This window comes from Atractosteus spatula, chromosome 13 (genome assembly GCF_055471065.1).
Source record: "Atractosteus spatula isolate fAtrSpa1 chromosome 13, fAtrSpa1.hap1, whole genome shotgun sequence".
NCBI classification, from domain to species: domain Eukaryota; kingdom Metazoa; phylum Chordata; class Actinopteri; order Semionotiformes; family Lepisosteidae; genus Atractosteus; species Atractosteus spatula.
This window is the reverse complement of record NC_142718.1, coordinates 1,285,727-1,313,399: the sequence shown is the minus strand read 5'-3', so window position 1 is coordinate 1,313,399 and position 27,673 is coordinate 1,285,727. Positions and strand designations below refer to the sequence as shown.

At 56.0% G+C, this 27,673-nt stretch overlaps 3 protein-coding genes across 4 annotated transcripts; all 3 read left to right on the top strand.

Annotated features, from left to right (window-relative positions):
* The first annotated feature begins 94 nt into the window (after positions 1 to 94).
* On the top strand, positions 95 to 3,967 carry tomm22 (translocase of outer mitochondrial membrane 22 homolog (yeast)). Its single transcript, XM_088930963.1, has 4 exons — positions 95 to 374; positions 1,060 to 1,178; positions 2,321 to 2,438; positions 2,917 to 3,967. The coding sequence occupies exons 1-4, from the start codon at positions 282 to 284 to the stop codon at positions 2,989 to 2,991; spliced, it is 405 nt and encodes a 134-aa protein (XP_088787089.1). The 5' UTR covers positions 95 to 281; the 3' UTR covers positions 2,992 to 3,967.
* A 1,912-nt stretch (positions 3,968 to 5,879) lies between these two features.
* Positions 5,880 to 11,925, top strand: dmc1 (DNA meiotic recombinase 1). Of its 2 annotated transcripts, XM_088930905.1 has the most exons (13): positions 5,880 to 5,999; positions 6,609 to 6,653; positions 7,000 to 7,146; positions 7,610 to 7,692; positions 8,300 to 8,352; positions 8,825 to 8,866; positions 9,204 to 9,276; positions 9,736 to 9,827; positions 10,180 to 10,253; positions 10,436 to 10,550; positions 10,631 to 10,691; positions 10,870 to 10,986; positions 11,652 to 11,925. In XM_088930905.1, the coding sequence occupies exons 1-13, from the start codon at positions 5,943 to 5,945 to the stop codon at positions 11,719 to 11,721; spliced, it is 1,029 nt and encodes a 342-aa protein (XP_088787031.1). In that variant the 5' UTR covers positions 5,880 to 5,942; the 3' UTR covers positions 11,722 to 11,925. The 2 variants fall into 2 exon arrangements, with proteins under 2 accessions (XP_088787031.1, XP_088787032.1); XM_088930906.1 differs by lacking the exon at positions 5,880 to 5,999 and having other exon boundaries at positions 6,641 to 6,735.
* Positions 11,926 to 12,928: 1,003 nt separating this feature from the next.
* On the top strand, positions 12,929 to 27,444 carry ddx17 (DEAD-box helicase 17). Its single transcript, XM_088930828.1, has 13 exons — positions 12,929 to 13,449; positions 14,120 to 14,276; positions 15,497 to 15,593; positions 15,888 to 16,021; positions 16,194 to 16,259; positions 17,147 to 17,288; positions 17,446 to 17,606; positions 17,958 to 18,130; positions 18,896 to 19,006; positions 19,502 to 19,563; positions 19,656 to 19,715; positions 24,751 to 24,984; positions 25,370 to 27,444. Exons 1-13 carry the CDS (start codon positions 13,394 to 13,396, stop codon positions 26,023 to 26,025), a joined length of 2,109 nt encoding a protein of 702 aa, XP_088786954.1. The 5' UTR covers positions 12,929 to 13,393; the 3' UTR covers positions 26,026 to 27,444.
* The last annotated feature ends 229 nt before the right edge of the window (positions 27,445 to 27,673 follow it).

Sequence of the window (27,673 nt, the reverse complement as noted above, 5' to 3'; positions counted from 1 at the left end):
ATGGCGCTATGACTTTATGTCCCTCCCCCCCACAAGCGATCAACTTCCGGACACTTGTCTTGGAGGAGAGTCCTCCGCCTTCCCGTGGTGCAGCGCGGCCCGTGACCCCTGAGTGACCTCGGGCACACCGCAGAGCGAGACGCGCGGCGCGCCGGCTTCAACCTCGCTCACGGCCAGGCCGGTGGAAAACGGGGGATTTCCTTCTTTTTTTTTTGTCCGACTTTATTATTTGATCTTCCCGAACAAGCTCGACGTTACCCGCTGACACTCCGCCTGGGCGAATGGCTGGGATCGAGAAGCTGTCTCCCGCGTCGGGCCCCGTGGAGACCAGGCCGCCGGAAGACGAGATCGAGGGAGACGAGGAGGACGAGGAGGTAGACGCGCAGCCACTCCGGACTAGAGGATATGTCCACCTCTTTTCTCTCGTCCGGCGGGCGCGGTGGAGGCGGGGGCGAAACGTTGCCCCGGCAGGAGCCTCACGCTGTGAGCTGGCGCGATGCTGCCGCAGGGAGCCGGGCTCATTGAGCGTTAGCTGTGTTTTCGGTGTGGCTGTCCCCCGGTCCCCCCACACACACACCAGCCTGCGATGATCGCGCTGCCCCTCCGCACGGGCGGCAGGGTCTGAGGTCCGTGTCTCGGCCCTGCGGCCGCACAGTCCGGTGCTGCGACTCCTCTCCCTCCACCGCGCTGCCGAGAGGCGTGGTGGTGCCCTGATAACCCATAGAGGTTATCGATGGCGTCCTCGGGGTGAAGACCTCCTTTATTCTGTTGAAATCCCTGCGCAAATCATCACCAGCGCCCGGTAGTCTCTCTCGTCGATGTCCGTTTCGGTCACGGTGAAAGCGGTCATGTTATTGTTCCCGTCGAGAGATTGGGGTCGAGTCTGCGATCTCAGCCGGTTGAATTGAATTAGTCCTGATTGTCCATTACGCATTGGGGCGCCTGTGGTTCAGTCCGGGCCAGTGTTGCGGGGTGGAGGGGGTGTAGCAGCCGGGGGATTCGTGCGCTGTCTCCGGGCTGCGATGGCTCAAGTCTCTCCGGCCTCCTCCCGTTGTGCAGCTGGACGAGACCCTGGCGGAGCGGCTGTGGGGGCTGACGGAGATGTTCCCCGATGGGGTGCGCTCGGCGACGGGCGTGACTCTCGACTGCTCCCTCTCCCTGACCAAAAAGCTCTACAGGTAAGCCGGGCCGACGTGCGTGCGGGCCTGGGGGGGAGGGAGGCGCGGCACCTCGGTGCAGGAGACTCGGAAGTGCCGGCGGGCTTGAGCAGAGTCCGCAGTGACAGCCGAACCAGAGGACACGAGCAGGCCAGGCACTAAGGGAAAGTACATTTAGAATTGAGAAGAATAATTAATAATTCCTCACACTTACATAGCACTCTTCTGCACACCCCACTCACAGCGCTGTACAGGTCACGGGGATCCCCTCCACCACCACCAGTGTGTACCCCCACCTGGATGATGCACCAGTCCTCTCCCCACACACCATCTCTCAGTGGGGAGGAGAGCAGAGTGATGAAGCCAGTTCAGAGAGGGGGGTTATTAGGAGGCCATGATTGTTAAAGGTCAGGGGGGAATTTTGGCCAGGACACTGGGGTGACACCCCTACTCTTGTCAATACATTTTTAATGACCACCGAGACTTAGTTTTACGTCTCATCAGAGGGATGGCATCTTTTTTTTTTACAGTATAGCTTCCCTGTCACTATACTGGGACATTCGGACCCACACAGACCGCAGGGTGAGCGCCCCCTGCTGGCCCCACTAACACCTCTCCCAGCAGCAGCCTCAGCTCTCCCAGGGGTCTCCCCTCCAGGTACTGGCCAGGCTCCCACCTGCCGGACTCAGTGGGCTGCCTGTGGCGAGCTGCGGGGTCACACAGCTGCTGGCAGACTAAGAGAAGAAGAGCCACATCCTTACTCAAAGGGAATTGGGAGTACGGATCAAGCGTCCCATCCGTGTGGAAGAAAGTCAAGTCAGCATCCGTGTCGGCACGCGTAGGCAGCAAAGTAGCCTTCTTCAGGTGTCAGGATTTAAGGATAAACACCCTGTTCAGACTGCCAGTAATCGGGGGAGTGAGGTCACGTACGTGTCGTGGTCACAGTCCTGTGGCTTCAGTTCTGACCCATAACGCTCAGCAGCACCGCTGGCATCGCCCTGAGTCTGAGCAGACCAACACGGCTGCAGGGCCCTGTGGTCCTGACGGCCCGGGGTTCGAGTGATCAGGCCATGGCGTCTCTCTCTCTCTGCTTTGATCCCCATTAACCTTGTCTGGTGTTGATTTCCCCCCTCCTGCCTGCTGGGCCGGCCTGCCCCCCCCAGCTTCACGCGCTCGGCGCTCTGGATCGGCACCACCTCCTTCATGATCCTGGTCCTGCCCGTCGTCTTCGAGACCGAGAGGCTGCAGCTGGAGCAGCAGCAGCTGCAGCAGCAGAGACAGGTAGGGGGCGGCGCTGTGCATGCTGGGAAAGGGGGGTGGGGCACAATGACAAAGGCCTGACAGTGAAAGGATGACACCTGGGTGGGAGGATCTGGGGCAGGGGGTCTAGAAAGGAGCCACAACATTTCTGGGCAGCTTCTTCCACTCTTTGGGCAGTTCCACTCTCCCACCACCCTTTGTGTACAGCAGTGCCTCCTGTGCTGGCTAGAGGATCTCATCCAACTTTGTCTTGAGAGAAGCCAGGGTATCGGCTTCACCAAAGCTGCTGGGCAGCTTGTTCCCCACCCCCACCACCCTCTGTGTAAAGAAGAGTCCCCTGTCCTGACTGGAGGATCTCATCCAGCTTTGTCCTGAGAGGAACCAGGGAATTGGAATCAGGAACACGGCTGGGCAGCTTGTTCCCCACCCCCACCACCCTGTAATGTCCTGAGAGGAGGGCGGATGTGTTTCATCCGGTTTTAATATTTTTTTTTTGCAGATCCTGCTGGGACCAAACACGGGCATGTCGGGGGGGATGCCAGGGATGATGGCTCCTTCTCCGGGCAAGATGTGACCCGGAACCCGGAGCCGCGTCCGATCCTCTCCGGAGCCGAGGAAACGCAGGGCGGGGGCGGGAGGGGGGCGGCACCGGAGAGAGGAAGAAGACGCCCCGCCCCCTCCCTTCCCAGCAGCCCCTGCAGCGCTGCCCGATTCCCAGACTCCCCGGAGCGGCCCGCAGAGACTCACCCCCCCTCCCCTCCCGCCCACTGTGGTTTTACTGTCGTGTTTTTACACGCGGGTCGTGGGAGCAGCTGGGATCGGAGAGGCCAGGAGGAGACTGCGTCGCGTCCACGCGGGGCTGTGCCGTGTTCGGGCTGGGCTCTGCTGGCGGTGCGTCCGTGAGCCCGGCCTGTCACCTGGGGCCCGGGGCGTCGGGCAGGACTGGGCTGAGAAATGAACCGATACTGGGCTCAGTTTTGACCAGACTGTCACCCAGCAGCTGGACAGCAGAGCCCCTGGATAACAGCGTCAGCAATGGGATACAAAACAAAGTCGAGTATAAGCTGATCGCTTCAAATGTTTGATCACCGTGGGAAAAACCCTCTTGTGAATCTGTAGCCCTGAGGGATCTGAAACGCGAGTGTTGGTAACGTCCAGTTCCTTCACATCACGCCTGCGCTGTCCTGTCTCCTCTCGAAGGTCTGGCTCTGTTGTCCAGGTGTCTCTGGCGCCCCCTGTTGTCAATGAGCGGGCCGCGGGAGGTGCTGGTCGAGTCCCGGCGTGAATATCCGCGCCTCTCTGACTGTCGCAGCCCCAGTGTGGACACGCCGCCCCCTGGCCAGCCCTGTTTTAGACACGGTCACTGTCCCCATCCCCCCACCCCACCCCCGGCGATCTGGGGGACGCGTCTACTTTCGTGTGAAATATGGAGGGGAGGGGAGTCTGGGACTCTGCGACCGGACTCCCTTTCCCTCTCGTCCCGGGACGGGACGCCCATGGCCCTGTGTACGAGTCTGCTGTACTGGAATTAAAAAGTGGAATGTCGAAGATCTGTGAGTTCTTGGCGTTTTTTTATTTATTGTGCAGAATTGCAGCTGGCAGCGACACAATTCGAAGCTGCTACTGTAGATATCAAGCAAGTGATCTTTACACAGAGATGGGTGGGAGCGTGGAACAAGTGGTTGAAGACCATACCGCGTCCTCTTTCAGGAAGCAGCTGGGCGAGAGGCTGGGATCAGTTTAGCTGCCAAACAGACGAGGTGGGGTGAATGGCCTCCTCCCGTTTCTAAGCTGTGCTCCTGGGTGGTCGGGAGTCGTTCTCGATGATGTCGCTCTCTTCTGTTCTCTGCTGGTTTGTCGGCTTTTAAAAGGAGCCGGATGACTCCGTCTCCATCCAGAGCGAGAGTCGGGGTGAAAGGTTTCGGGGTGCAAACCGTTTATGTTGTAAAAGCGTCGGTTTTGTTGTTTGTAGTGTTGGGTGCGGGCATGCTGGAATAAAAGTGTGTTTTAAAAAATTCTTAAGGTTTTCTTCTTAACTGCACAAATTACCTTGCACAAAGCCTTACAAAACGGACACGCGAGGTACTGCTGGGCTCCTCGTGTGGGGTGGTGGGGGGGGGGGGGTAAGCTCTTTGATGGACAGCAGATCTCTCCAATCGTCGTTAGGAGTGGGCGGGCCGAGGGCGGGGGGATGCGCCCCCGGTGCCCTATCAGACCAACTGAACATACTGACTGACTGGCTGCCTGCGCCAATCAGCAAGCAGGAAAACAACAGCACGAGGGCCCGGCGGGCGAGGCGTGTCAGTCCGGCCGAAGTTCCCGCCGGTCGCGGGTCGTGATTCAGAAACCTCAAGTCGCCGACAACCTCTGGTAATTAAACCCTTCATCACTTCAGCAGAGCCTGTGAGATCGATTTCGAAGAAACGTTTCTTCCTTAGGTGCCCTTACGGTTCCCCGGGAGTCTTAATTTACTTAAGAAACGGTTCAGCAGGGCAAAAACATCTGACCAACGCAGGTGACTGGATATAAACTGAAGATCCAGTTTTCACGGACATGCTTTAATATTATTTTATTGAAATATTGTAGGTTCATACCCCAGTGGTACTGTACGTAATAATCACACACATTGTATTTCGTTTCGTTAATGTCAGGCATTGTATGCGTGGTGTGTAAGGTATTCAAAGGCAGGACTTTAATTTCGTAGCCCTGCGTAAAAATCATTTCGACGTGTGAGGAATTAACAATTTTCACTTACAGTTAGTTAATTTACTGTGTCGTGTGCCGCTTGCTGGGGTTATGTCACGAACAAATCCGTTTCGCTACGTGTATTTTACTTAATAAATCGGCGAACTAACCTCCGAGCTACAGTGACGCAGACGTGCACTGACCCGAATTCAGCGATACAGCTATGGATCTGTATTTAGTTACGTGTGGTTACTTGCTTTTATTTAGTGGATGGGCTAACAAATCCTTTATACCTGTAGACAATATCGTAGGGGGGAAGGAACGAGTGAGAGGTTTATTCCCCGCTGAGAAGAGAAGAAAGAGAACCCAACGTTTCGGCCGTGGAGCCTTCTTCACTCGTACCGCAGCAAGGCTCCACAGCCGAAACGTTGTGTTCTCTTTCTTCTCTTCTCAGCGGGGAATAAACCTCTCACTCGTTCCTTTGCAGCCTACGCATGCTGACGCAGCTCCCCACCTGAAATATTGGGAAACGTGGTAAGGGATTACTTCTTTACAATGTGTCAGAAGTTTGCAGGGAGTGGTTTTTAAAAGGCAAGATCTGACCTCGCGTGCTAGTAACACACGCTGCTGTGATGGGTATGACTGCCGACTTTTTAAAACGCTTTCCCCTCGGCGTCTCGTTGGTGTGTGGGGAGTCCTCCCGTCCTCAGGTGACTGGTAACTGTGACGGATCCCTGTTCTTTTCCCCGCCCCGCCCTGCCCGTCGCCACAGTGTTGCCCCTGTTGTACGGTCCCGCCCGTCGGAGCCAGCGAAGGAGTGGCCCCCCGGAGCCTCCCGCCATGAAATCCGTCGAGGACCAGCTGCTGGAGTCGGAGTCCGGGTTCCAGGAGGATGAGGTACGGGACTCCCGGCCCGTCGGGTCACCCAGAGCCGGCCTCCGGCTGCTGCGGCTGCTGGTGTCCGGGACGAGTGGGCTCCGGGGATGGGACAGGACGGGACTCGCTCTGCCCCCCTCTAAAGCACAGCTCCCCGCGGGGGCCCGTGTGGCTCAGCTCGGCTCGTCCTGCCCCAGCGGGAGAAGGGAGGGCGAGACCGTGGGCGGCCCCAGCAGGCCCGAGCCGGACTGTATCCGGGGGGCCGGAGTCCACAGCTGGTGCCGTGAGCTGTGAGGCGCCGAGTTCCGTGCCCCCCGGACACCTGGAGGGCTCGCCTCCGTACACAATCACGATATACAAGGGGGGTGCCCGAATCACAGCTCCCCTGTGCTGCCTCCCTTCAGGGGGTTCCTGGTTACTGGTCCGTTTGTCTCCGAGCAGCGCTCCTGGTCCTAAACAGAGTCCGGCACACTGTCTCCAGTGAATGCACCAGTGTCGCTCCGTGCGAGAGCGACTGGGCAGTCTCTAAAATCAACGCGCCGGGGGATCGTCCTTCCTCTAACATCTGCGCGCGATCGATGCTCACGTTTTCCTTTTGCTGTCTTTTGCTTTGTGTCCTTTGCCGTCTAGGATTCGTTCTTCCAAGACGTCGACCTCTTGCAGAAGCACGGGATCGTGAGTATCATGCAGACGTGCTCTATAGGCGGTATACGATTCAAAACAAATGTGGCAGACGCAAACGCCCTGGGGAAAAAAGGTGATTCAATCTTTATTGGGCTTTTATCCGTTTATACTGTATGTTAAGATTCTTTCCAGAACACTCCAATCCGGGTCTTTATTGAGCAGATTTCGATGCTTTTTCCTTCCCTGTGTCTCCGACTCTCGGAGCAGCACAGAGCTCTGGGTGGATCTGGGGGGCTCTGGGTTCACAGTGTGAGGGGCGAGGAGAACACCTGTATCTGACTGACCACAGCGCACGAGACTCTCTTTCTCTCCTCCCGCCTTTGTCCTTCGCCCCCAGAACATGGCCGACATCAAGAAGCTGAAGGCGGTGGGGATCTGCACGGTGAAGGGCATCCAGATGACCACGCGCAAGGCGCTCTGCAACGTCAAGGGCCTGTCGGAGGCCAAGGTGGACAAGATCAAGGAGGCTGCTGGGAAGATGCTGGTAAGAACTGCGGCCTCTTCCCGCGCGTGACGCAGTGGCGCGGCGCGGCGCGGCCTGGCTTCCAGTGCCCAGCTCCTTCAGGACCCTGCGGACAGGGGGCTGACGCTCCGGACGTGGTGCCCCCCTACCGCAGTGTCCAGCCCTGTGCTAACCGCAGCTCTGTGTTGCCTGCAGTGTCCGGCAAGAGCTATGCTGACCATGATGTCCAGCCAGGCCTGTGTTGACCTCAATGTCCAGCCAGACCTGTGCTGACCGGAGCGCTGTGTTGAATGCAATGTCCAACCAGCCCTGTGCAGACCAGAGACCTGTGCTGACCGCAGTGTCCAGCCAGGCCTGTGCAGACCAGAGACCTGTGCTGACCACAGTGTCCAGCCAGGCCTGTGCAGACCAGAGGCCTGTGCTGACCGTAGTGTCCAGCCAGCCCTGTGCTGACCGCTGCCCTGTGTGTTCGTGTGTGTTGCAGGAGAAGGGTTTCGTGACGGCCTACCAGTACAGCGAGAAGAGGAAGCAGGTGTTCCACATCAGCACCGGCAGCGCGGAGTTCGAGTTAAGAGCGTAGCAGGGTCACCCCTCGCGCCCCCACACTCTCACAGACATCCCCTTGCTCCCCGCTTTCCAGCCTCTGTGGTCATTTCGGTTTTTCATCAGCAGCAGGGAGTGAGAGGTCTTCTCATTGTAGTTGTATTTAATTCAAGCACAGAACAGGGGAAAAGAGGTGTACATGCTGTACAGATCCTATGCCAGATCGCTTTTTCCATTTTAATGTGTAATCATTTCAAACTGCGCCCCCTACCCTGCACTTACCCTGCCTGTGCAAATCCTGTGCAGACCGGAGTGCTGTGCTATCCATGGTGTCCAGCCAGCCTTGTACAGACTGGAGCTCTGGACTGACCAGAGCCCTGTGCGGACTTGAGCTCTGTACTGACCAGAACCCTGTGCAGATTGGAGCTCTGTACTGACCAGAGCCCTGTGCGGACTGGAGCTCTGTACTGACCAGAGCCCTGTGCGGACTTGAGCTCTGTACTGCCAGAGCCCTGTGCGGACTGGAGCTCTGTACTGACCAGAGCCCTGTGTGGACTGGAGCTCCATACAGGAACCGACAGGAACGCGTCGGTCTTGTCCTCTCACTGCCCTCCTCTCTCTGTCCTTGCAGCAAGCTGCTGGGGGGAGGGATAGAGAGCATGGCCATCACCGAGGCCTTCGGGGGTGAGTCGGCCGGCGGGCTCCCTGGGGTCCGTACCGCGCAGTCGGGGCTCGGACTGCACCGCAGAAGGACATCCAGCCAGACTGTACAGCTCTCACACTCTGCCTGCTGCCTGCCATGATATGTTGCCTTTATGATTGATGTCCAGTGCTTTAATGCTGTGAAACAGCCATGGCCTGAAGATATAATACAGTGAAAGAAGCTGTAATGTTGTAACTGAGCCCAGAATACAGTGACTGAGCCAGGAATACAGTGATTGATGTTATAATTCAGTGAACTGAGCCACAGCTGAACACGATTTATGCAAAACAAGACAGCGATTTAAGCCGTAGTGCTGTAAGAGAAGGTGAATTATGTGAAATAGCTGTTGAAGCTGTAATACACTGATGTACAGTATGAGGATGCAGTGACGAGCCCCAGGGCCCTTTACTCTGTATCCGGTTGGAGTTTCCCTTGTTGAATGTGTTTTTACAGAATTCCGGACGGGAAAGACACAGCTCTCCCACACTCTGTGCGGTGAGTACTGTCGCTGCAGGAGTGGTCAAGGAGGGATAAACTCCTTTCATCTACACGCCTACATGAGGACAGATCCGTGTTAAAATGTAAAAAACTCCTTTGAACCACAAGGGGTTTTTCCATTTCAGTCGAGAACTGAAAATCAATCTGGGTATTGTAATAATATTGAAATTCGATTGTTCTTTAGTCTTTCGTGTGGCTGGAATCTGTTTTTTTTTATAAAGATGTTTCTCTTTGTGACGATAAAAACAGAAGAAATGTTACAAAGCGGCCGTGTTCGGTGCCGCTTCTGAGTCTTTCCTGTGACTGTCGTCTGCGCTCGGACTCGTTCCCGCAGTGACGGCGCAGCTCCCGGGAGAAGATGGATACTCCGGAGGGAAAGTCATCTTCATCGACACGGAGAACACCTTGTATCCTTCCGGGCTCCTGCCAGCCCTGACCGCAGGGGCGAGTTCTGGAGTACTGTGTGCGGTTCTGGTCGGCGTGTCTCCGGTGGCTCAGTCGTTAGCATCGCTGCCGCACAGTATTGTGGCCCTGGGTTCGGTTCTGGACCCGGGGTGCTGTCTGTGAGGAGTTTGTAGGTTCTCCCTGTGTTCACGGTGGTGTCCAGCAGGTGCTCTGGTTTCCTTCCAAGGTCCAAAGACATCTTAATAGGTTAATTGACTATTGGGAAAACTGGCCCCGGTGTGTGTGTGTGTGTCCTGTGATGGGCAGGAGTTCAGGGTGTGGCCCGCCTGGCGTGTGTTTCCCGGTCCTGTCTTGGAGGTGGTGTGTGTTTCCCAGTCCTGTCCTGGGAGTGTCGTGTGTTTCCCAGTCCTGTCCAGGAACAGCCTTGCTTGTTGAGCTCCTTAGCCCGAGGGCGCTGCCAGCCGGCCGGACAGACTGAGGGACATCGCCGACAGGTTCAATGTGGACCACGACGCCGTGCTGGACAACGTGCTGTACGCTCGGGCCTACACCAGTAAGGGCTGTCCCGCCCCCAGGCCTGGAGCCGGACCCTGGGTCTAGACGATAACTTTTTAACTCTTAACCCCCGCACACCTGCGGCTGTCATGCTGACCTGTTTTAGGCTCAGATGTTGTAGCAAGTTTAGTAAGGGATTGCAACATCTGCAGTTCTTGTCTTCACCTGACAGTTCTCTGGCCCTAAGGGGAGTGTTGTCTTGTAAAAAAGTGCGTTTCCAGTTGTTCGCCTTCAGGGTGCAGAATAACAGCAGACAGCAGATCGCTTTCAGGCACCAGTTAGCCCACTGGAAACGCAGGGGTACCCCGGGTCCAGGACCGAGTGTCTTGACGTGTGCCCCCCGTTCACAGGTGAGCACCAGATGGAGCTGCTGGACTTCGTGGCGGCCAAGTTCCACGAGGAGGGCGGCGTCTTCAAGCTGCTGGTGAGACGACCTGCCCCCTCCCTCTCACCCCTTTCACGAAATCCCTTTTATTTTTAACCTGAAGCCTTTATACCTTCGTGTCTGAGGAGCGGGGCTCTCCGGGGCTGGAAGACGCCGCTGCAGGGCGGGGTGAGGTCCGTGTGTCCCCCCGCGTGGCTCTCGCTCTCTCTCTCCCCCCGCAGATCGTGGACTCCATCATGGCGCTGTTCCGGGTGGACTTCTCCGGCCGCGGCGAGCTGGCCGAGAGGCAGCAGAAGCTGGCGCAGATGCTCTCCCGGCTCCAGAAGATCTCCGAAGGTGCGCCCCTCGCTCGCCCACACTCGGGGGAACCCGGGGCCTGAACCTGCGTTTAATTTATCGTGTTTGCTCTTTGTCAGAGTACAACGTGGCCGTGTTCGTGACCAATCAGATGACGGCGGACCCCGGCGCCGGCATGACGTGAGTAGACTGGGGAAGGCGCTGTCTCACCCTGCTGAGTCACTGGAGTCCTGCAGGAGGTCCCCGAGTGAGCGTGGGACAGGCAGGGCAGGGGGACTCTTCCGACTCACCCCTGTGCCTCTGACTCGTGTGACTCGCGACCGCCGCTCTGATTGGAGGGCTGCTGTGTCCGTCTCAGGTTCCAGGCAGATCCGAAGAAGCCGATTGGCGGGCACATCCTGGCGCACGCCTCCACGACGCGCATCAGCCTCAGGAAGGGGAGGGGCGAGATGCGCATCGCCAAGATCTACGACAGGTACGACGAGGCAGCGTGCCGGGACAGCGCAGGAAACTACTGGTGCAGGGGTCCCCAGTCCCGGTCCTGGGGGAGCTAGTGCGTCTACACCAGGGGTCCCCAGTCCCAGTCCTGGGGGAGCTAGTGTGTCTACACCAGGGGTCCCCAGTCCCAGTTCTGGGGGGACAGTGTGTCTACACCAGGGGTCCCCAGTCTTGCTCCTGGGGGAGCAGTGTGTCTACACCAGGGGTCCCCAGTCTTGCTCCTGGGGGAGCTAGTGTGTCTACACCAGGGGTCCCCAGTCTTGCTCCTGGGGGGGACAGTGCGTCAACACCAGGGGTCCCCAGTCCCGGTCCTGGGGGTACTGCAGATTTTCAGTTCAGCTGGGCTGGTAACAGCACAAAGCAGCTTGTTATCAGCTTGATTGGACCCAGTAAACAGCTCCTCACAGCTCTTCAGGAAACCCGGAGACACACTGGCCAGCCAGGACTGGGGACCCCTGCACTACACCAACACACGGGAACCCCACCCCACCCCGAATTCCACAGGCCCCCCGCAGCTTCGAAAACGAAGAGCGGCCGTCTCCCCGGAGCGACTGATACTCACGGCCTGTCGCTAATCTCTCCACGGCCGCCGGCGGTCCCAGAGCCGGGCAGTAACGGGCGCTCTCCCGTCTCGTTCCCTAGCCCCGATTTGCCGGAGAACGAGGCCACGTTCTCCATCACTCCGGGCGGAGTGGCAGACGCCAAGGAGTGAAGCAGCCACAGGGAGGGAGAGGAAGAGGAGGAGGAGGGGGGCGCAGGGGGACCCCCATCCCGACGGCTGTCAGTGGAGTGACGCGACAGACGCCGTTCCCTGTGTTCGTGGGCACCAGCGAGCCCTCGCTTCCGAAGCCTGATTGGTCTGTGTGTTTCTGAAGCGCAGATTGTTCGCCAGGAGAATAAAATGGTTTATACCGTCAGTGCACCTGTGTTCTGCCTGTGTTCAGTGGAGGGAACAGACAGGGGACAGGGTGTAATCTGTTTTTATTATTTCGACAGGGAGGAAGACTTGTTCCCTTTTGGTGCCGTTTGTGAAATAACTCTCTGTCTCTGCCGTTCCGAACTAATTCGGTATGGAAGCTGTCGAGGCTGTCGAGGGCAGAGAACACATTAACCGTTGCCTACGCAGCGGGTCTAATCATGGAACTGTGGGACTCCGATATCCCTCACCCGGGTCCAAAGAGTCTTACAGCTACGTGTACCTGTAGAAAGCTGCACGTTTTGAGTTACCTACTGTGAAAGAAACATCCCACGTGTGTCTTAAGTGAGGAAGTAATTACGTTAATTGTTAAACTGGCTGCTCAGCTCGGACCCCAAACCAACCTGGGACTGTGTGGTGGCTCCGTGGCTCAGGATCTGCTGTTGCCAGTTCAAATCCCGCGGCCGGCAGAGGAATCCTACTCCGTTGGGCCCCTGAGCGAGGCCCTTAACCCCAGCTGCTCCAGGGGCGCTGTACAGTGGCTGATCCTGCGCTCTGACCCCCAGCTTCTCTCCCTGTCTGTGTGTCTCATGGAGAGCAAGCTGGGGTCTGTGAAAAGACAAATTCCTAATGCAAGAAATTGTATAGGGCCAACAAAATGATCTGATCTGATCTTAAACCAGAAGACATGCCTCAGCTTCTAAGCCCATGGGTTGGTCAACCTCTGTAAATCTCTGCTCCCGCTAATCCTCAAGTCTCTAAGTGATCTTCAGCACCCGGGTCAATTAAGAGAAGGGGCTGTCGATAGAGAAGGTCCAAAGTCTAGCGCCCCGCCTCTGCAGCGAGGGGGGCGATCACGTGGCCGGCTGCGCAAACGGCGTCGCGGCCCCCCGGCGCGCACGCAGAGGCCCCGCCTCCCCGACGGGCGCCCCCCCGTATTCCAGAACCTTCTCTACGCCCCCTGCGCGACGTAGCCGCGGCCCTGCGCACGCACCGCTGTTTTTCTGTCCGCCATTTTGTCCTGTGTCGGCAGGCAGCTTTCGCAGAGCCGGGGGGAGATCAAGCCAACTTTACGCGGCTATCGCAAAAACAAAAACAAAACATCCACCCATACTCGTTATCTAGCGGTTTTCTTTTTTGTCTAGAGAGAGAAAAAAAACCTTACTTTTTTCTTTAAACGCAAAACACGGTTTCGTTTCGGGCTGTTCGTAAAAGAGACGGGCAGGCCGAGGGTGCCTTCGTGTTTTGAAGACACGAAACTCGCTGTTTATATATAGAGCTGATATATATATTTTCCACACCGCCTTTCGGTATTCGGCTCTTCAACGGATTAAGACCCCCGATTTCGGGAATTGGAGGCGACGGTAGTTTGCCCGGTGGCGGCAGTTGAAGAGCCAGCCCGACGCTCGCCGGAGCAGAGGCGCCCTTGTTGTTGTTGTTGTTGTTGTCGTGGTGGTTTGTGTGGAAGATGAGGGGCGGTTCGTCATACGGAGACAGAGACCGGGACCGTGGAAGGGACCGAGGGTGAGAAAAACATCCATTTCTTCTCGCGTGTGTGTGGTGGGGGGTGTCTTGGAGGCCTGTATTCGCTGGAAACGCCGGGGCTGGCTTGTCTCTGTGGGGGGCCTGCAGTCTGGTCCTGCGTGTTAGTGGGGGGTGGTGGTGGTGTTACTAAACGCGAGTTGCGTGATCTCGGTGTGAGTGAGCGTAAAATTGTTTTTTAAAGGTGGGAAACCATTTCTGAACTAAAAAAAAAACCTGGGATTATGTAACCAGGTTTGGAAAGGCACATCACCCCCCCCCCCCCCCCCGCCGACCAGGCGACCAGGCTAAATCTACCGCATTAAAAAAACAACAACATTGCTTTATTTTTTTTTACTGAAATGTGTCGCACAGTGATGGTAAGACGTCCCTGTCGATTTAGTTTTTTTTTAAATATCGGCCATAACGGTTGAGGTTCAGCTTGGTTGCGCTGAACCTCAGACGCTCTCGAAAAGCGAGACGCTGGTATGGCAGCTAGTATAAGTGAACTCAAAAGCAAACCTTTCTGTGCCCCGTGTGTGTGTGTTAAAACCCCACCTCGGGTCTGTTCGTGTTCGGAGAACCCGGTTCTGGGGGGTCAGGAGCGCGTCGGGCTGTTTCTCTCCGGCGCCCGCTTCCTAAACTCTCTGCCTGTCTCCCCCCTCACTCCCAGGCCTCGGTTCGGGTCCAGCCGGGGCGGGCCCCCTCCCACCAAGAAGTTCGGGAACCCCGGGGAGCGCCTTAGGAAGAAGAAGTGGGACCTGGAGGAGCTGCCCAAGTTCGAGAAGAACTTCTACACCGAGCACCCGGAGGTGGCGCGCCTGACCCAGGTGCGGCGGCGCGCCCGCTTCCGTGAACGCGCAGGGCCGCGGTCCCGGGGGTCGGGGGGGGGGGTGCTGCTGCTGCTGCTGCTGCTGCTGGCGGGGCTCTTCGCTTTCATGAGCAGGGCAAAGGCCAGTTCCACGCCGAAACGCGTCTGGAGTGTGGAGCCCTCTTCAGGCGACGCCCGAGCCTGAAAATGTTGTCCTCTTTCTGACTTTCAGTGTGGGACTCATCGGTACTTGTTCCTTGTGCTGCCAGCGTGCACCGATGCAGCTCCCTGCTTGAGTCTCCTTGTCTTAATCTTGTCGCCAAAGTGGTGTTTTAATGTAAATGCTTCAGCAGGCATTTCGCCTTATTGGCGAGCCAACTGCAGCGAAATAGCGGAGCATAAAAATTTCCCAGCCCTGGTCCCTGTGATTCCCCTCTTCGATGCCTTTGCCTTAGATGTTAATTCGATTAATTAGGTCTTCGAAATTTTGTTTTCGGGGTCCCGGAAAGTTTTGAGGTCTGCCCGTAGGTCATTTGAAATGGTTGTTTGTTCAGGAGCATTAAGCGATTAAGAGTGACCCCAGTTCACGAGGGATTAGGGTTAAGAAGCTGAGACTGGGAGCCATCGGTGCCAAAACGGAGATTGTAGCAGTTACGGAGCCCTGATGCAGGGTGAGCTGTTGCAGCATTTCTGAGCGGCACGTGACTGTTCAAGGTGCGAGCTGCCAGGCTCTTACCAAGCGTGTGGAATTCAAGTGTAGGAGCTCGCTCTGCTTTTATTTCAGTGCCGTGTTGCACCGGGCGGGTCTGAGCCCAGGTCAAGGCGTGTTTTTCCCTCAGCAGCAGATAAGTGAGAAAACACCCCCACAAGCAATACAAGACAGACATGGGCAGGGGAATCACCAGCTGAGCAGGGTGTCTGCGTTCTGAGGGGGGTAAATGAAATTGGTTCAAGGGTTTGAAGGGTCCTCTTGGGTAGAATGTGCTTCATGCTAGACTCCTGACTTAGACATGGGACTGGGCTGAAAGATCAGAACCTGTCTGACAAAACTCCCCAAAACTCCTCCTTTTCAATAAAAGGCTGATGATTTGTGGATGGTCACGTTATATCCACCTTAAATTGTTTAAGTGTAAGAGGGGCTGGCGCTCCTGGAGGTGATCCGTCTCCCACGAAGAGCAAGTCCGCCGTGGCGTGACCATCCCGCTAATCTCCCCTTCCCCCCCTCTGTCCCCCTCGCAGTTTGACGTGGACGAGTTTCGCCGGAAGAAGGAGATCACGATTCGGGGCTCTGGGTGCCCCAAGCCCGTCACCAGCTTCCACCAGGCGCAGTTCCCCCGTGAGTACCAGCGCCACCGTCGCGTTCAAGCGGTTCGAAACGGCTGCAGCTTGGGACACCGTCTTTTACTTCTAAAGTAAAACTCAAGTGGGTCGTGGTTGTAAATACGTGGGTGGTAGTCGGGTGCCTTTGGCACCGGCCCTCCCAGCCTCTTTCAGCACGTGACTTTTGATGCAGCCAGTCGCCAAAGAGTGTAATCGATTTGAATTAGCTGTTAAACGGAGTTGACTACTTGAGTTGACGGGCTGTCGGACAGCAGTGCAGAAGCCTCACGCCTCCCTCGCTCCCCCACAGAGTACGTGATAGACGTGCTGGTGCAGCAGAACTTCGTGGAGCCCACGGCCATCCAGGCGCAGGGCTTCCCCCTGGCGCTGAGCGGCAGAGACATGGTGGGCATCGCCCAGACCGGCTCTGGCAAAACCCTGTCGGTAAGACTCCTCCCCCTGCGTCCCCGCGCCCTGCCCCGCCCCGCCCGCTGGCTGGAGCTCGGAGCTCCGCACAGCAGCGGGGCTCGCCTTGGGGCTTGTTGATGTGTTGGCCGGTGGCGAGGCGCTCGGAGCTCGTACTTCAGTGCCCTTTGTTTCTGTGTTTGTCCTGCAGTACCTGCTGCCCGCGATCGTGCACATCAACCACCAGCCCTACCTGGAGCGCGGCGACGGCCCCATTGTAAGTCACGGCGCCCGGGGCGTCTGTTCGTGGCCGTGCTGCGCGCCGTGTCACGTGCGCGGCTTCTCAAACGTGTTAGGGGATTGAAGGGAAGAGGTCACACCAAATGTAAACATGAGGTAGAAGGAGTGGCTACGGTTGGCCTGCCTGAGTTGTGTCCCTGAGTGTTGGTCTGACAGTCTGCCCCTGTCCCCACACTGCAGGGCTCATGTCACGTCTGCCCTGTCTGTGCTGGCTTTAATGGGGTGCTGCCGTCCCAATGTCTCAGACCAGTTATTAAGTCTCGGTCACAGGTTTGTTGACACTATAGAAGAATTGTACACATTTTGAATTGAGCCCAAAATCGCGAACTTGAAAGTACTGTAAGCTGCCACGTTGTTACAAACTCGCATTTGAGTTCCCACGACTTGTGATGCGAGGCGGCCCTTCCTGCTTGCTGGTCACTGTAGCAGACGAGTGTGATGTGATGTACGGGCTGTGCAGCAGACTTTTCACCGCAGAGATGTTCCAGCGCGATCTGCAGGCAGAGATAACAAGTAAATAGTTTTTGTGGGCAAAACCGTCAAGAAGTCCAGAGGGATGTTTCTGTTGGATGAAAAGAGAAGTATTCGCAGGCCTGCATGTTTACGATATTGTAGGGCGGCTTCACCTCGCCGGATGTTTTGTTGCCTCGCTCTGAATCGCAGACAACAATAGCAATATGGCGCTGCGCGTACCTGGAAATGTAGTCTGTTTCGTGATGCGAATTCGCGGTCTTTGCATTGCTGTTTACATTTTACCGTCGTCGTGGTTTTGAAGCGCACTCACCTGCGCTGCTTCGTTCCGGCTCCGGAGTATGAAAGCAGCCTGCGGTTCCCCTTTCACCTTCCTCCCTCTTCCCCGGGCAGTGTCTGGTCCTGGCCCCGACCCGGGAGCTGGCGCAGCAGGTCCAGCAGGTGGCGTTCGACTACGGCAAGTCCTCCCGCATCAAGAGCACCTGCATCTACGGGGGGGCCCCCAAGGGCCCGCAGATCAGGGACCTGGAGAGAGGTAGGAGCTGCCGCGCCCAAGCGTGGCGTCCGTCTTCCTCCTACTGCGGGCTTCCAGCCATGGCCCCGAGCCGCGTAACTGTGGCACGTCCCTGCTTCCTCCTCGCTTTGTCGGTAACGCGGACGCGTCTCTCTCCTCCCTTCCGCCCCCCCCACAGGCGTGGAGATCTGCATCGCCACGCCGGGCCGCCTGATCGACTTCCTGGAGGTCGGGAAGACCAACCTGCGGCGCTGCACCTACCTGGTGCTGGACGAGGCCGACCGGATGCTGGACATGGGCTTCGAGCCGCAGATCCGCAAGATCGTCGACCAGATCCGGGTGGGTGGAGGGTGGAGGGTGTATGGGGGCACCGCGGGGATGCGAGCAGGCTCCCGTGAAGCTCGTTTCGTGCTGCTCTTCTGCTTGATGGGTGCTCCCCAGTTTGTTAAGCCTGGGTGTTGGTTTGTAAACATGAAAGAGCTGCGAGATCTATTTCCTATACTACAGCAGTGCAGAGCGGGGCCTCTGCAAAACCAGGATCTTTGCATCTGGTGTCATTTATCCTTCAAGATGACTCTCTCAACAAGACTCGTCTCCTCCTGAATCTTCTCGTATTTGTTTGCCGATTTCGGCTTTTCACATCTCTCCTGTCCTCCCTGAGTTTGGGCGCTCATTCTCACCTGTCTCCAGCCGGACCGCCAGACGCTGATGTGGAGCGCCACCTGGCCCAAGGAGGTGCGGCAGCTGGCGGAGGACTTCCTGCGGGACTACGTGCAGATCAACGTGGGCGCGCTGGAGCTGAGCGCCAACCACAACATCCTGCAGATCGTGGACGTGTGCATGGAGAGCGAGAAGGACAACAAGTGAGTGAGGCGCCGCACGCTCACGGTGGGGGGGCGGGGGGCGAGCTCAGCCGGACAGCACGCGTTCGCACCCTGGGACACAGGGACACGCCATGCACTCGTCTGATCACGGAGAGAAAGCAACTTGCACGCGTTCGCACCCTGGCTCTGGTGACGGGCCCCCATAATGCAACACGCATGCACAGCCTGTAAGAGGCAAGCCGGAGGTCACCACGGTTAGCGCTGTGTCAGGGGAGCTCGCTCACACTCCTCTCTCACAGTGCTACACCCAGCAGGGCTGTGAGGAGTGTGGTGTTTGTAGTGTTACAAAAATAGAGAAAAATGAGGGACGGATGAATTAATAAGTAAAATGAATAATCATAACCCTCCAACTTTAAACGATTTATCCAACCGCTCTGGAATATTCTTGGTGTAATTAGAGGTATGTGAATTCTTTCTCTGGTGTAGCTTTGGTGAAAAGAGTAATAATTCAGGTACTTTTGGTTAAAGATATTTAACAATGCCAGTGACACACTGTACGCTATATACAACATAAGCATACAACAGACAAGTTTCTCTGTGTATACGGTCTGTACAGACAAGGTGTTTCGGAGACCTATGTCTGGACCACCCAGAAAATCTCAGACTGCTTCCAAGTACTCAGCTCTTAAATAATGCCTACAAGGGCCAAAATAAGACATAAGCTGCCTACTATATTATGCAGTGCAATCTGCAGTTAAATCTCTCTCTGGTAGTTCCTTAGTCTTTTTTCGTGTGCTCTCTCAGGCTGATCCAGCTGATGGAGGAGATCATGGCGGAGAAGGAGAATAAGACCATCATCTTCGTCGAGACGAAGAAGCGCTGTGATGACCTGACCCGCAGGATGAGGCGAGACGGGTGAGTGGGGGAGGAGCAGGCAATTCTTCGGGACGGTTGTCGGGACCGTCGCGGAAACCAGGTTTTCTCGGGCGTTAAAGAGCCGTCTCCTCTCCTGACCTTGGGAATTGCGGTGAAAGAGCTTATTTTTGTTGCAGTGTTTTTCTTTGGCATGTGTTTTAAATGGGTTCAGTTAAGGGGTAGTTCAGGGGTGGGCAGCTTCAGAGCGTACCCAATTCCTCATGCGTGAGGGAGACTCCGCGTTTCTGCGGTTTTAACTGGGAAATCGAAACCTACTCCCGTGGAAAACCCAGGAGGATTAGTAACTGAGGCCTGGTCCTGGAGCTTGTAAGGACTGGAATTTTGTAGGGTGCGATGGATGGTTGATTGGAGGAACTGTTGTTGCCGGCTCCTGCACTCGGTAAAGAGCCCGGAGTTTTTAACTGGATTCAAAAGGAAGTCCTTTCTCCTCCTGGACAGAGTGCTTCTGTTTCACGCGGGGTCTGTTTTTTCCAGGTGGCCGGCGATGTGTATCCACGGAGATAAGAGCCAGCCGGAGAGAGACTGGGTGTTGACAGGTGAGGCCCTCCGCACGCCCTGCGTTTCCGATGCCGTTTCAGCTTCCTGTTGACGGTGCTCCAATCTCCGTCCCTTATTTTTCTCCCCGTAGAATTCCGGAGTGGGAAGGCGCCCATCCTGATTGCGACTGACGTGGCGTCTCGGGGATTAGGTACGTCTTGATCTGGCCTCTCCGGAGGACAGGGACAGTAAAATCGGAAAAGCTGTAGCTCAGTACAGAGGTAGATGAAGTTACACAAGCTAGACGTTGTATGCAGCTGAAAATAAAATGCCAGTAGTACATCGTTTTGTAGTTGTAAAGAGAAAGAGCGTGATTCTCCCCCACATGATGAATACCGTTTTTTTAACCAGATCTTTTTTTGTTTTGTTTTGTGTGTTTCATTTTTTTATTTATTTTTGTTTGTTGTTTTTCCAAGTTTCTTCCTGCACTTGAAGCGTACAGGCTTCGGGGCGGGCCTGCAGCAGGACCTAGGCATGACTTATCGAGCGCCCAGCTGAGTGTGGAGAGGAGAAGGCCCGATTAATCAATCCCAGCCGTCCTCCCGACTCGACCCGGAGCAGCTGCTCTGCCTGCCTACCTGGTCAGGGGGGGCTGCTGGGCTGTCAAATTCCACTGGGGGTGCTGAGAGGGGTTGGGGGGGCCTCTTAAAATCTGAAGTAGGACATTGCAGTATAGCTAGCTCAGAACACAGGGCTATTGTCCATTTAAATCCTGGTCACACAGTTTTGCAGCAGCATTCAAATTCTTGTTCAGCTGGTTTTGATGCGTAACTGCAGCTTAGGAATATGAACAAATCAGTGCCAGATTTCTGCTCGTAATGATGTTAATACAACATGCTCTTAATCCTGTTTATTATATAACAAGGCCTAATTGTGGTCTTAAGTACTTTGATTTTCCTAATTTGTGTAAGTTGTTGGCTGTTTTTTTGCCTTGTGTGTAGGCCTCCTCCTCCTTTTGTGTTATTTGTTAAATTTTGAACAAATTCAGAAGGCTCAGAAGCCACAGCTTGTGTTATAAGTAAAAAAGAGCAGCTCTGAGCACACAGCAGCTTTTTCAAACAAAAGCTTCATGAAGCTCCTTCAGGCTTAAATATTTAAATAATAGGAGTCTGTCAAATTATTTTGCTTCTGCATTGCAGTTGAACGGTGCTGATTGTGCAGTGTAGATGAGAGGAAAAGTGTAACAGCTTTGGAATTTGCAGTGTGGTGTAGCTAAGATATAGTCAGGCAGGGTAGGACACCAGGACCCTGTGCTGTGTAGTGTAGTTGAGAATTAGTCTGGCAGGGTAGGACGCCATGACCCTGTGCTGTGGGGTGTAGTTGAGAGGCAGTCAGGCGGGGTAGGACGCCATGACCCTGTGCTGTGGGGTGTAGTTGAGAGGCAGTCAGGCGGGGTAGGACGCCATGACCCTGTGCTGTGTGGTGTAGCTGAGAGGCAGTCAGGCAGGGTAGGACGCCAGGATCCAGTGCATGAGAGCAGAGGTGCTGTTCTTGCCTACAGCTATGTTTTGTGTTGGAGTAGGTCTGAGGTCAGTCCATGCTAGCAGAGGCCCCCCGAGTTGCCCCTAGAGCCCCAGCCCCCCACCCTCCCGCTGTGCCAGTCTCTCCCTCTCCGGGCGTCATGTCTGGTCCTGGCTGGCAGGAGTCCTGGCCTGATCGCCGCCACGCTGCGGAAGGAAACCAAGCTTGGAACCACACTGTCTGTCTGCCGAATGCTTCTTTGTGCATTGTGCCTAGTGGCCTAGTCGACCGAAACAAACGAGCGATCAGAAAAACGCAAAGCAGTCAGAGCCGCGTCTTAAAACGGTCGCCGCTGCCGCACTCCCGATTTACACCGGGCGCCGCGAGGCGGTGCTTTCCCCCCCTGTCCTGAAACCTCGGATCTAAATTGGGACGTCTCCTTTTCCAACCCCCCTCCCCTTCCGCCCTGTCAAAGGCCAAACCGCAGGCGTCCTTCCTTGAAACGCGCTCTCTTCCCCACGACCCCAGCCCCCGTGCCCCAGCAGTGGTCTGTTTCTTGTTACTGCTGTAACCCTGGCGTTACCTGGGCTCCTGTGTCCAACGCTGCCTGCTGCTCTCGGAGATGGGGTGTACCAGCTCCGCGTCTCCTCTGTCTCCTGTGTGTCTGTGTAAGATGGAAAGATACAGAATACGGGCAAGCCCCAGCTTTTCCTAGAACGTGTCTCTTTTTGCGAAGGAAGGTAAGGTGGGGTGTTCCCATCTGGGTACAAGGCAGTAGCGCAGGCTGATTTTAAGAGCTAGAGCTAGCGAATTGTCCCCTGTATCCCTTTATCTGACCGTTCTAGACGCAGAAGGTGCCAGTGGCCATTATAGAATTCAAGCAATTGGCCTTGCACCCTTTACCCTGGGGGGAAGTCACTGCTTCCATAACTTGAGAGTCGGGCCTTTATACCCACCTGAAATTGTCACAGTAAGACCTCACGGGGCCTGACGTGCAGTGCTGAGCGTAGGTTGGCTTCCCCTGGGGATTGTGGAGTCCGAAGTAGCCCTGCCTTGCCTCCTGACCGGCGCAGTCTCTTCCTACGTGAGGCGTCCTGGTCTCTTAGGCTCTGGCCCGGGCCTAAGGACCGAGCCTTTCGCCTGCCGGACTGCTCCAAGCCGCCCCGGGGGCCCTCTGGGAGCCCAGAGGAAGGAGCATCCCAGGCGGGGAAGGCGGGTCAGGCTGGGGCCGGACATGGGATCCAGGCTACCTGGGTCTGCAGCCACAAGCAAGGGGAGCAGGCGGTCCAGCTCTGCGCCCCTTGACCCGGTCTGAGCTGGGCGGGCAGTTCTGACCCGTTTCCCAGGACAGATCCGTGGGGGAGGGAGCTGAACTTTGCACCGTATCCCAGCAGCTCCTGTAGCAGCGGTAAGTACACAACCCCCCCACTCCCTCCTGTCGTGAATTCTGTGACCTGTCCGTATTTCAGGATGCATTCATAGACTGACAAGTCCATTCAATCAGCCTCTCACCCCCAGTTCATGACCTTGTTGTTCTTTGCTAATGTTTCCCTACTAACTCTCTTTTGTATTGTGTTTTCTCTCTGGACGTTTTTCAAGGTTATTTTTTTTTAATTAATTTTCCCTCTTCCTTTTAAAAAAAAAATATCAAAGGAGACTTTTTGTCAAGTGCAGCAGTGTTGTTTACTGAGCCCATCTTCTGTAATGAGAAACAGACTCATCTGATCGAGTGTTTTTGTCCTCACCTGGGAGGATTCAGTACTAAAGCCAATCTTGCCGTCTCCCCCTTTCCTCCCAGTGTTGCTTTCTCTCTTTAAGAGGCCGCCCGGGCAGTTGCAGCAGGGTCCTCTTACCTGCGCCCACTCTCGTTCTAGTCAGGGAAGGTTCGTCTGCGCTGTTTCAGCAGAACTAGCAGGCGGGTGTTAATGTGGGTGTCCTGGTCTGCCAGCTTCCTGTTCTTGTCGGAAACCGAGCAAACCGACTCGGCCCGGTTCTGACTCCCTGGCGCCGGGAGGGTCCAGTAGCAGCGCTGCCACGTTGCCCACGTGTGTCTGGCCTCCCCTCGCCCCTCCACGCACGTGGTTTGGGGGCGTTACGGAAAGGCAGACAGACGCTCGACCGGTGCCAGAAGGTCAAAGGTCAAAAAAGGCTCTCTCCACTCGCCCCCCAACCCACATTCCTATCACTGTCATCGCCTTAAAAAAACCAACAGCGCTGTGAGAAAAGACAGCACCTCCCCCACCACCACTCCACCCTTCCTCAGGCCACCTCCATCATTTCGCAAAACCTTTGAGTCGGAGGGGAGCGCAGAGAAGCATGAGGCCGGTGTGTGTCGCTCCGCGGGGGGCTCGGCCCGCGGGTGTGGGGTGTTGGGGGGGGGGGGTCTCGCTACGGGCTGGGGCTGGGGGAGGGGTGTAGCGAGTTGTTCGACGGCGCCGATCCTTTTGGGCCGGGAACCCGCGGATTCCACCTGGAAGTTTTCGGAAAGTCTCGCTCCGTTGTTGAGATTTGCTCTGCGGTTCCCTGGAGCCCTTGTGAAGCTCCGGTGCAGATCTTAACCGAAGGCGGCGTCGATTTCTAACTGAGCTTTGAGCAGCGCAGTCCACTTGGAAACGGGAACTTGTGGGACACATTTCAGGGTCATTTCATGCGCAGAGGTGTGGGTTTTCTTTCTTAAAAGGGCACCAGACCTTTTAAGAGCAAGGCTTTGCACTTGTCACCATGTGGCAGTGCGTCTTTCTGTGGACTGTGCTGTAGAAATGTCTCTGATCTCATCGGGCCGGTTCTGACCGCTGGGAATCTGTGTTTTAACTCTGTTGGGATACAGATTTTCACCGTCATTGGGGGGGATTCTGGAGTTTTTATTTTTTTGTGTGTGGGATTTGTTTTCTCATTTTGGGGAGGAATCTGTATTTTAACACTGTTAAACTGCAGGTTTCCCTTTAAGGTCCAGGTTTTACGAATTGGGGTGTTCCAAAAACATGACCAGTTGTTTATATTCAGAATCGAATACATTGATGATATCTGGTTTAGGGGCACAAACAGCAGGATTTGAAGTAGTGGTGGCATTTTTAAGAAGCCGTGTGCTGTAGAATGACACAAGATGGGGTCGAAAGTCTTTTTAAGATTGCAGCAGTCAGCTCCTGTACACGAGTACACGTCTATTCAGACGCGGGGTTTTCACCCTCCACGCGTTTGTGCGCTGCCCCCATGGTCTTGCGCGTCGTTTCAAAGCACAGGGTAAAAAAAAAAAAAACGCGCGCTCATTCCTGCACGACAGCCACACCTGCCTTCTTTAAAACAGGAGCACTTGCTTTTCGTTCTGCGGTGGCAGCAGGTAAGTACTGCGTGCAGAGTGTCTGTCGGGGCTCGGAGGGGCAGCTAGTGTTTCCTCCTGGAGCTCGTGCCTCGTGTAGACGAGCGAGGTGTGCGCGCAGAGACAGGCCAGGTGCGAGGGGGCCTGCTCGGTACAGGTAAGTTGTGCAGCTGTCGGAGACAGATGAGGGGACAGGAGTGTTGAAGGGGCTTGTGTGTCGACCTCGGTGTGGTAAGGGGCTCGGTCCCGGAGCCGTTTGTCATTCGCAGCCACCTCTTGAGTGCTTGACGTTGGCGTCTCGAGTGGTCTGTCTTATAAAACGCGGTCGTACGTCTTTCCCTAACTCTTTTCTTACTCTCCCCCCCTCTGTTTTTCCACAAAAAAAAAAACAACAATTGACACCTTCAAGATGTGGAAGACGTGAAGTTCGTCATCAACTACGACTACCCCAACTCCTCCGAGGACTACGTGCACCGCATCGGGCGCACGGCGCGCAGCACCAACAAGGGCACGGCCTACACCTTCTTCACGCCCGGGAACCTGCGGCAGGCCCGCGAGCTCATCCGCGTGCTGGAGGAGGCCCGGCAGGCCATCAACCCCAAGCTGCTGCAGCTGGTGGACTCCGGGAGGGGGGGCGGAGGAGGTAGGGCGGCACCGCGGCCGGAGGGGAAGGGGAGGGAGGAGGTAACGGGGAAGAATAAGAGCGAGACGTCCTTGACAGCTGGGGTGAGCTGTCGGGGCGCGTCGGCCTGAGGCCGGGTCGATCCCAGGTCCTCTGGGCCGGGGCCGCAAACGGGGAAACGGGAATTGGCATGTGGAAAAACGGGCGCTGATCTCCAGCTGCGCTCGTGAGCCGGTGAACTGTGGGCTGTAGGGATACCGCAGCAGCTCAAGTCCTGTAGTAGGTGCAGTGGGAGAGCCGTTTCTCCCCTTCTCCTCGCGCGGCGGGAGTGGTTCTCCTCGGACCGCTCCGATGCCTCGCCTGTGCGGTGCCATGACGCCGCGCTGCTCTCTGTCGCCCCCTGCAGGCGGCCGCTCGCGCTACCGAGGCAGCGGCTCCAACTCCAACAACCCCAACCTGATGTACCAGGAGGAGTGCGAGCGGCGCATGCGCAGCGTCGGGGGGGGCGCCAACTCCGCCAAGGACGCCCGCGGCGGGGGCAGTGCCGGCTCCGGCAGCAGCAGCGGCGGCGGGTTCAGCCGCGGGGGCAGCCGGGACCACAATGGGGCGGACCGCTCCTCTTCCTCCTCCTCCTCGTCCTCTGCGTACAGAGACCGGGGCAGGGACAGCCGGGACGCCGGCTCCTTCGGCACCGGTGCCAACTCCACCCCCACCTACGGGGCCGCTGGGAGCAGCCAGGGCGCCGCCGGCGGGTTCGGGGACCAGTACCAGGGCTACAGCGGGGCGGGGGCGGCGGGGGGCCAGGACCAGGCCCAGCCGCAGCAGCAGCAGCAGCAGCAGCCCCAGCAACAACAACAACAACAACAACAACAGCAGCAGCAACAGCAGCAGCAGTTCGGCAACATGGCTGCCCGGGCCGGCCAGGCCCCCCCGCCCGCGGGGCCCCAGCCCCTCATGGCCCAGCAGTTCCCCCCCCCGCAGCCCATAATGGGCTTCATGGGACAGGCACCCTTCCAGTTCGCACCCCCTCCCCCGCCCCCGCCCCCTCCCCCCAGGAAATAAGGGGTGGGGTGGCTCCCCATCTCAGTTGGCGTCTCGCCTTCCACTGTTGGACTGAGACGCCAAGCCCAGACAGAGACTGTTGCGTCTCGGACACCCGTAGATCTCGGTTGCGTTCAACATTCAGATCGGAGACGGGAGCGTCGGGGGCAGGACGGGGATTGGGGGGGTGACAGTGGTGGGGGGGGGGGGTCGTTGTGGCCAGTCAGGGTGTGATTTTTTTTGCTCTTTCTAGTTATTTTGACTGCCTCTGAGTAAACTCTAAAAGGGGCCAGCGTCGTGATTTTTTGGGGGGTCAGATGTGATGCGATCCCGGGACTAGGGACTAGGGCGGCGTTTGTTGTCCGTTCGGTGGTGTTGTTCTGTTGCTGAAGTGGGAGGGTCCTGAACTGTTCGTAGCCCGCGGTCTGGTGCCTCGAGCTGTATTGGGATTGAAGGCAGAGCCTGTAGCGGGGGCTCTCAGCTGGCTGCAGGAAGCACAGGTGAGCAGGTGACTCTTTGCTGACCGGTACCTTGGATTTAAGGCTGTTCTGAGTGGGCGGTTCAGGTCATCAGGGCCTGTTTAAATGAGAGACTGGTTCTGTAAGTGCACTCAAAGGGAGCTGGTATTCTCTGAGCTCCGTGGGCTGTCATGGCAGTGAATAACCTTGAGTGCAGATTAGTAACCTGCTTTTTCATTTGCTCGTCAGTGTGGTGGATTTGTAGGTCCTGCAGAGGCACCTCTTGCCTGTGATTCACAGGAAGTCGAGCGTTTCTCTGCTGAAGACTCGAAACTGTTCCTGTGTTACTTCTGGCCATTTTTGTACTTTTTTTGAAAGAAGAGAAACAATTGTGTTAAGGACACTTTTTTTGATTGGAGGAAAAAAATGGCAGAGTTGGGGAAAAGAAATGACTTGTTAATCCTGCGGAATTGTAGTGAGACTGCCAAAGAAATCGGTCCTCAGAAACCTTGGGATTCAGAAACTCTGCTTTGCCGTTCCCCTCTCCACACTTCCTGAAGGTTGAATGTAGGATGTCTGGGGTGTTCCCTCGTGAGGAACAGATGTGAATTTTGTATATATACGTGTTATTTTCTCTCTCTCCTCTCGGTGTGTTCTGTGACAGACCAGGTAGGGACGCGAGAAGCCCCCTTTTATATCCGATTACTTTCCTGTCACTTTGCTAACAATCCATGTATTGATTTTTGAAGGTTATAACGGCATTATTTTTTGTTCGCTCTCTGAAGTCAAGAGGTAGGTGCTGTTTTGCTTCTGCTTGTTTTAAAGTGCTGTGTTGAAGGGAGTCAGAGTAGTGCCCCTTCTCCCCAAGCCTTTGGAAAAAATGGAAAAAATCGTCCTCTGTGTAGCTGAACCTTTAAAAGCGCATCTGTTTTTGATACTGTCTGGAGCTTTTTTTTCAGGTTTTAATAAAAATTTTTGAAACTTAGCTTGGTTGTTTTTTTTTAAGAAAACATTCCATTTCATCTGATTTTTCCCGGGGTTTTTTTCCCCAAGTGTGTTGTGAGCTCGTCCAAAGGCTGATAGATGAGCAGCCTTAGTGTCTTGGTAAAACAGTACAGTTTCTCCAGACTAAGCTCTTAAGTCAGTTCTCAGTGTTCCTGAAAAACTGCGCTGAAGGATCCATTGCCATGTTGTTGCATCTTTGTATGTTT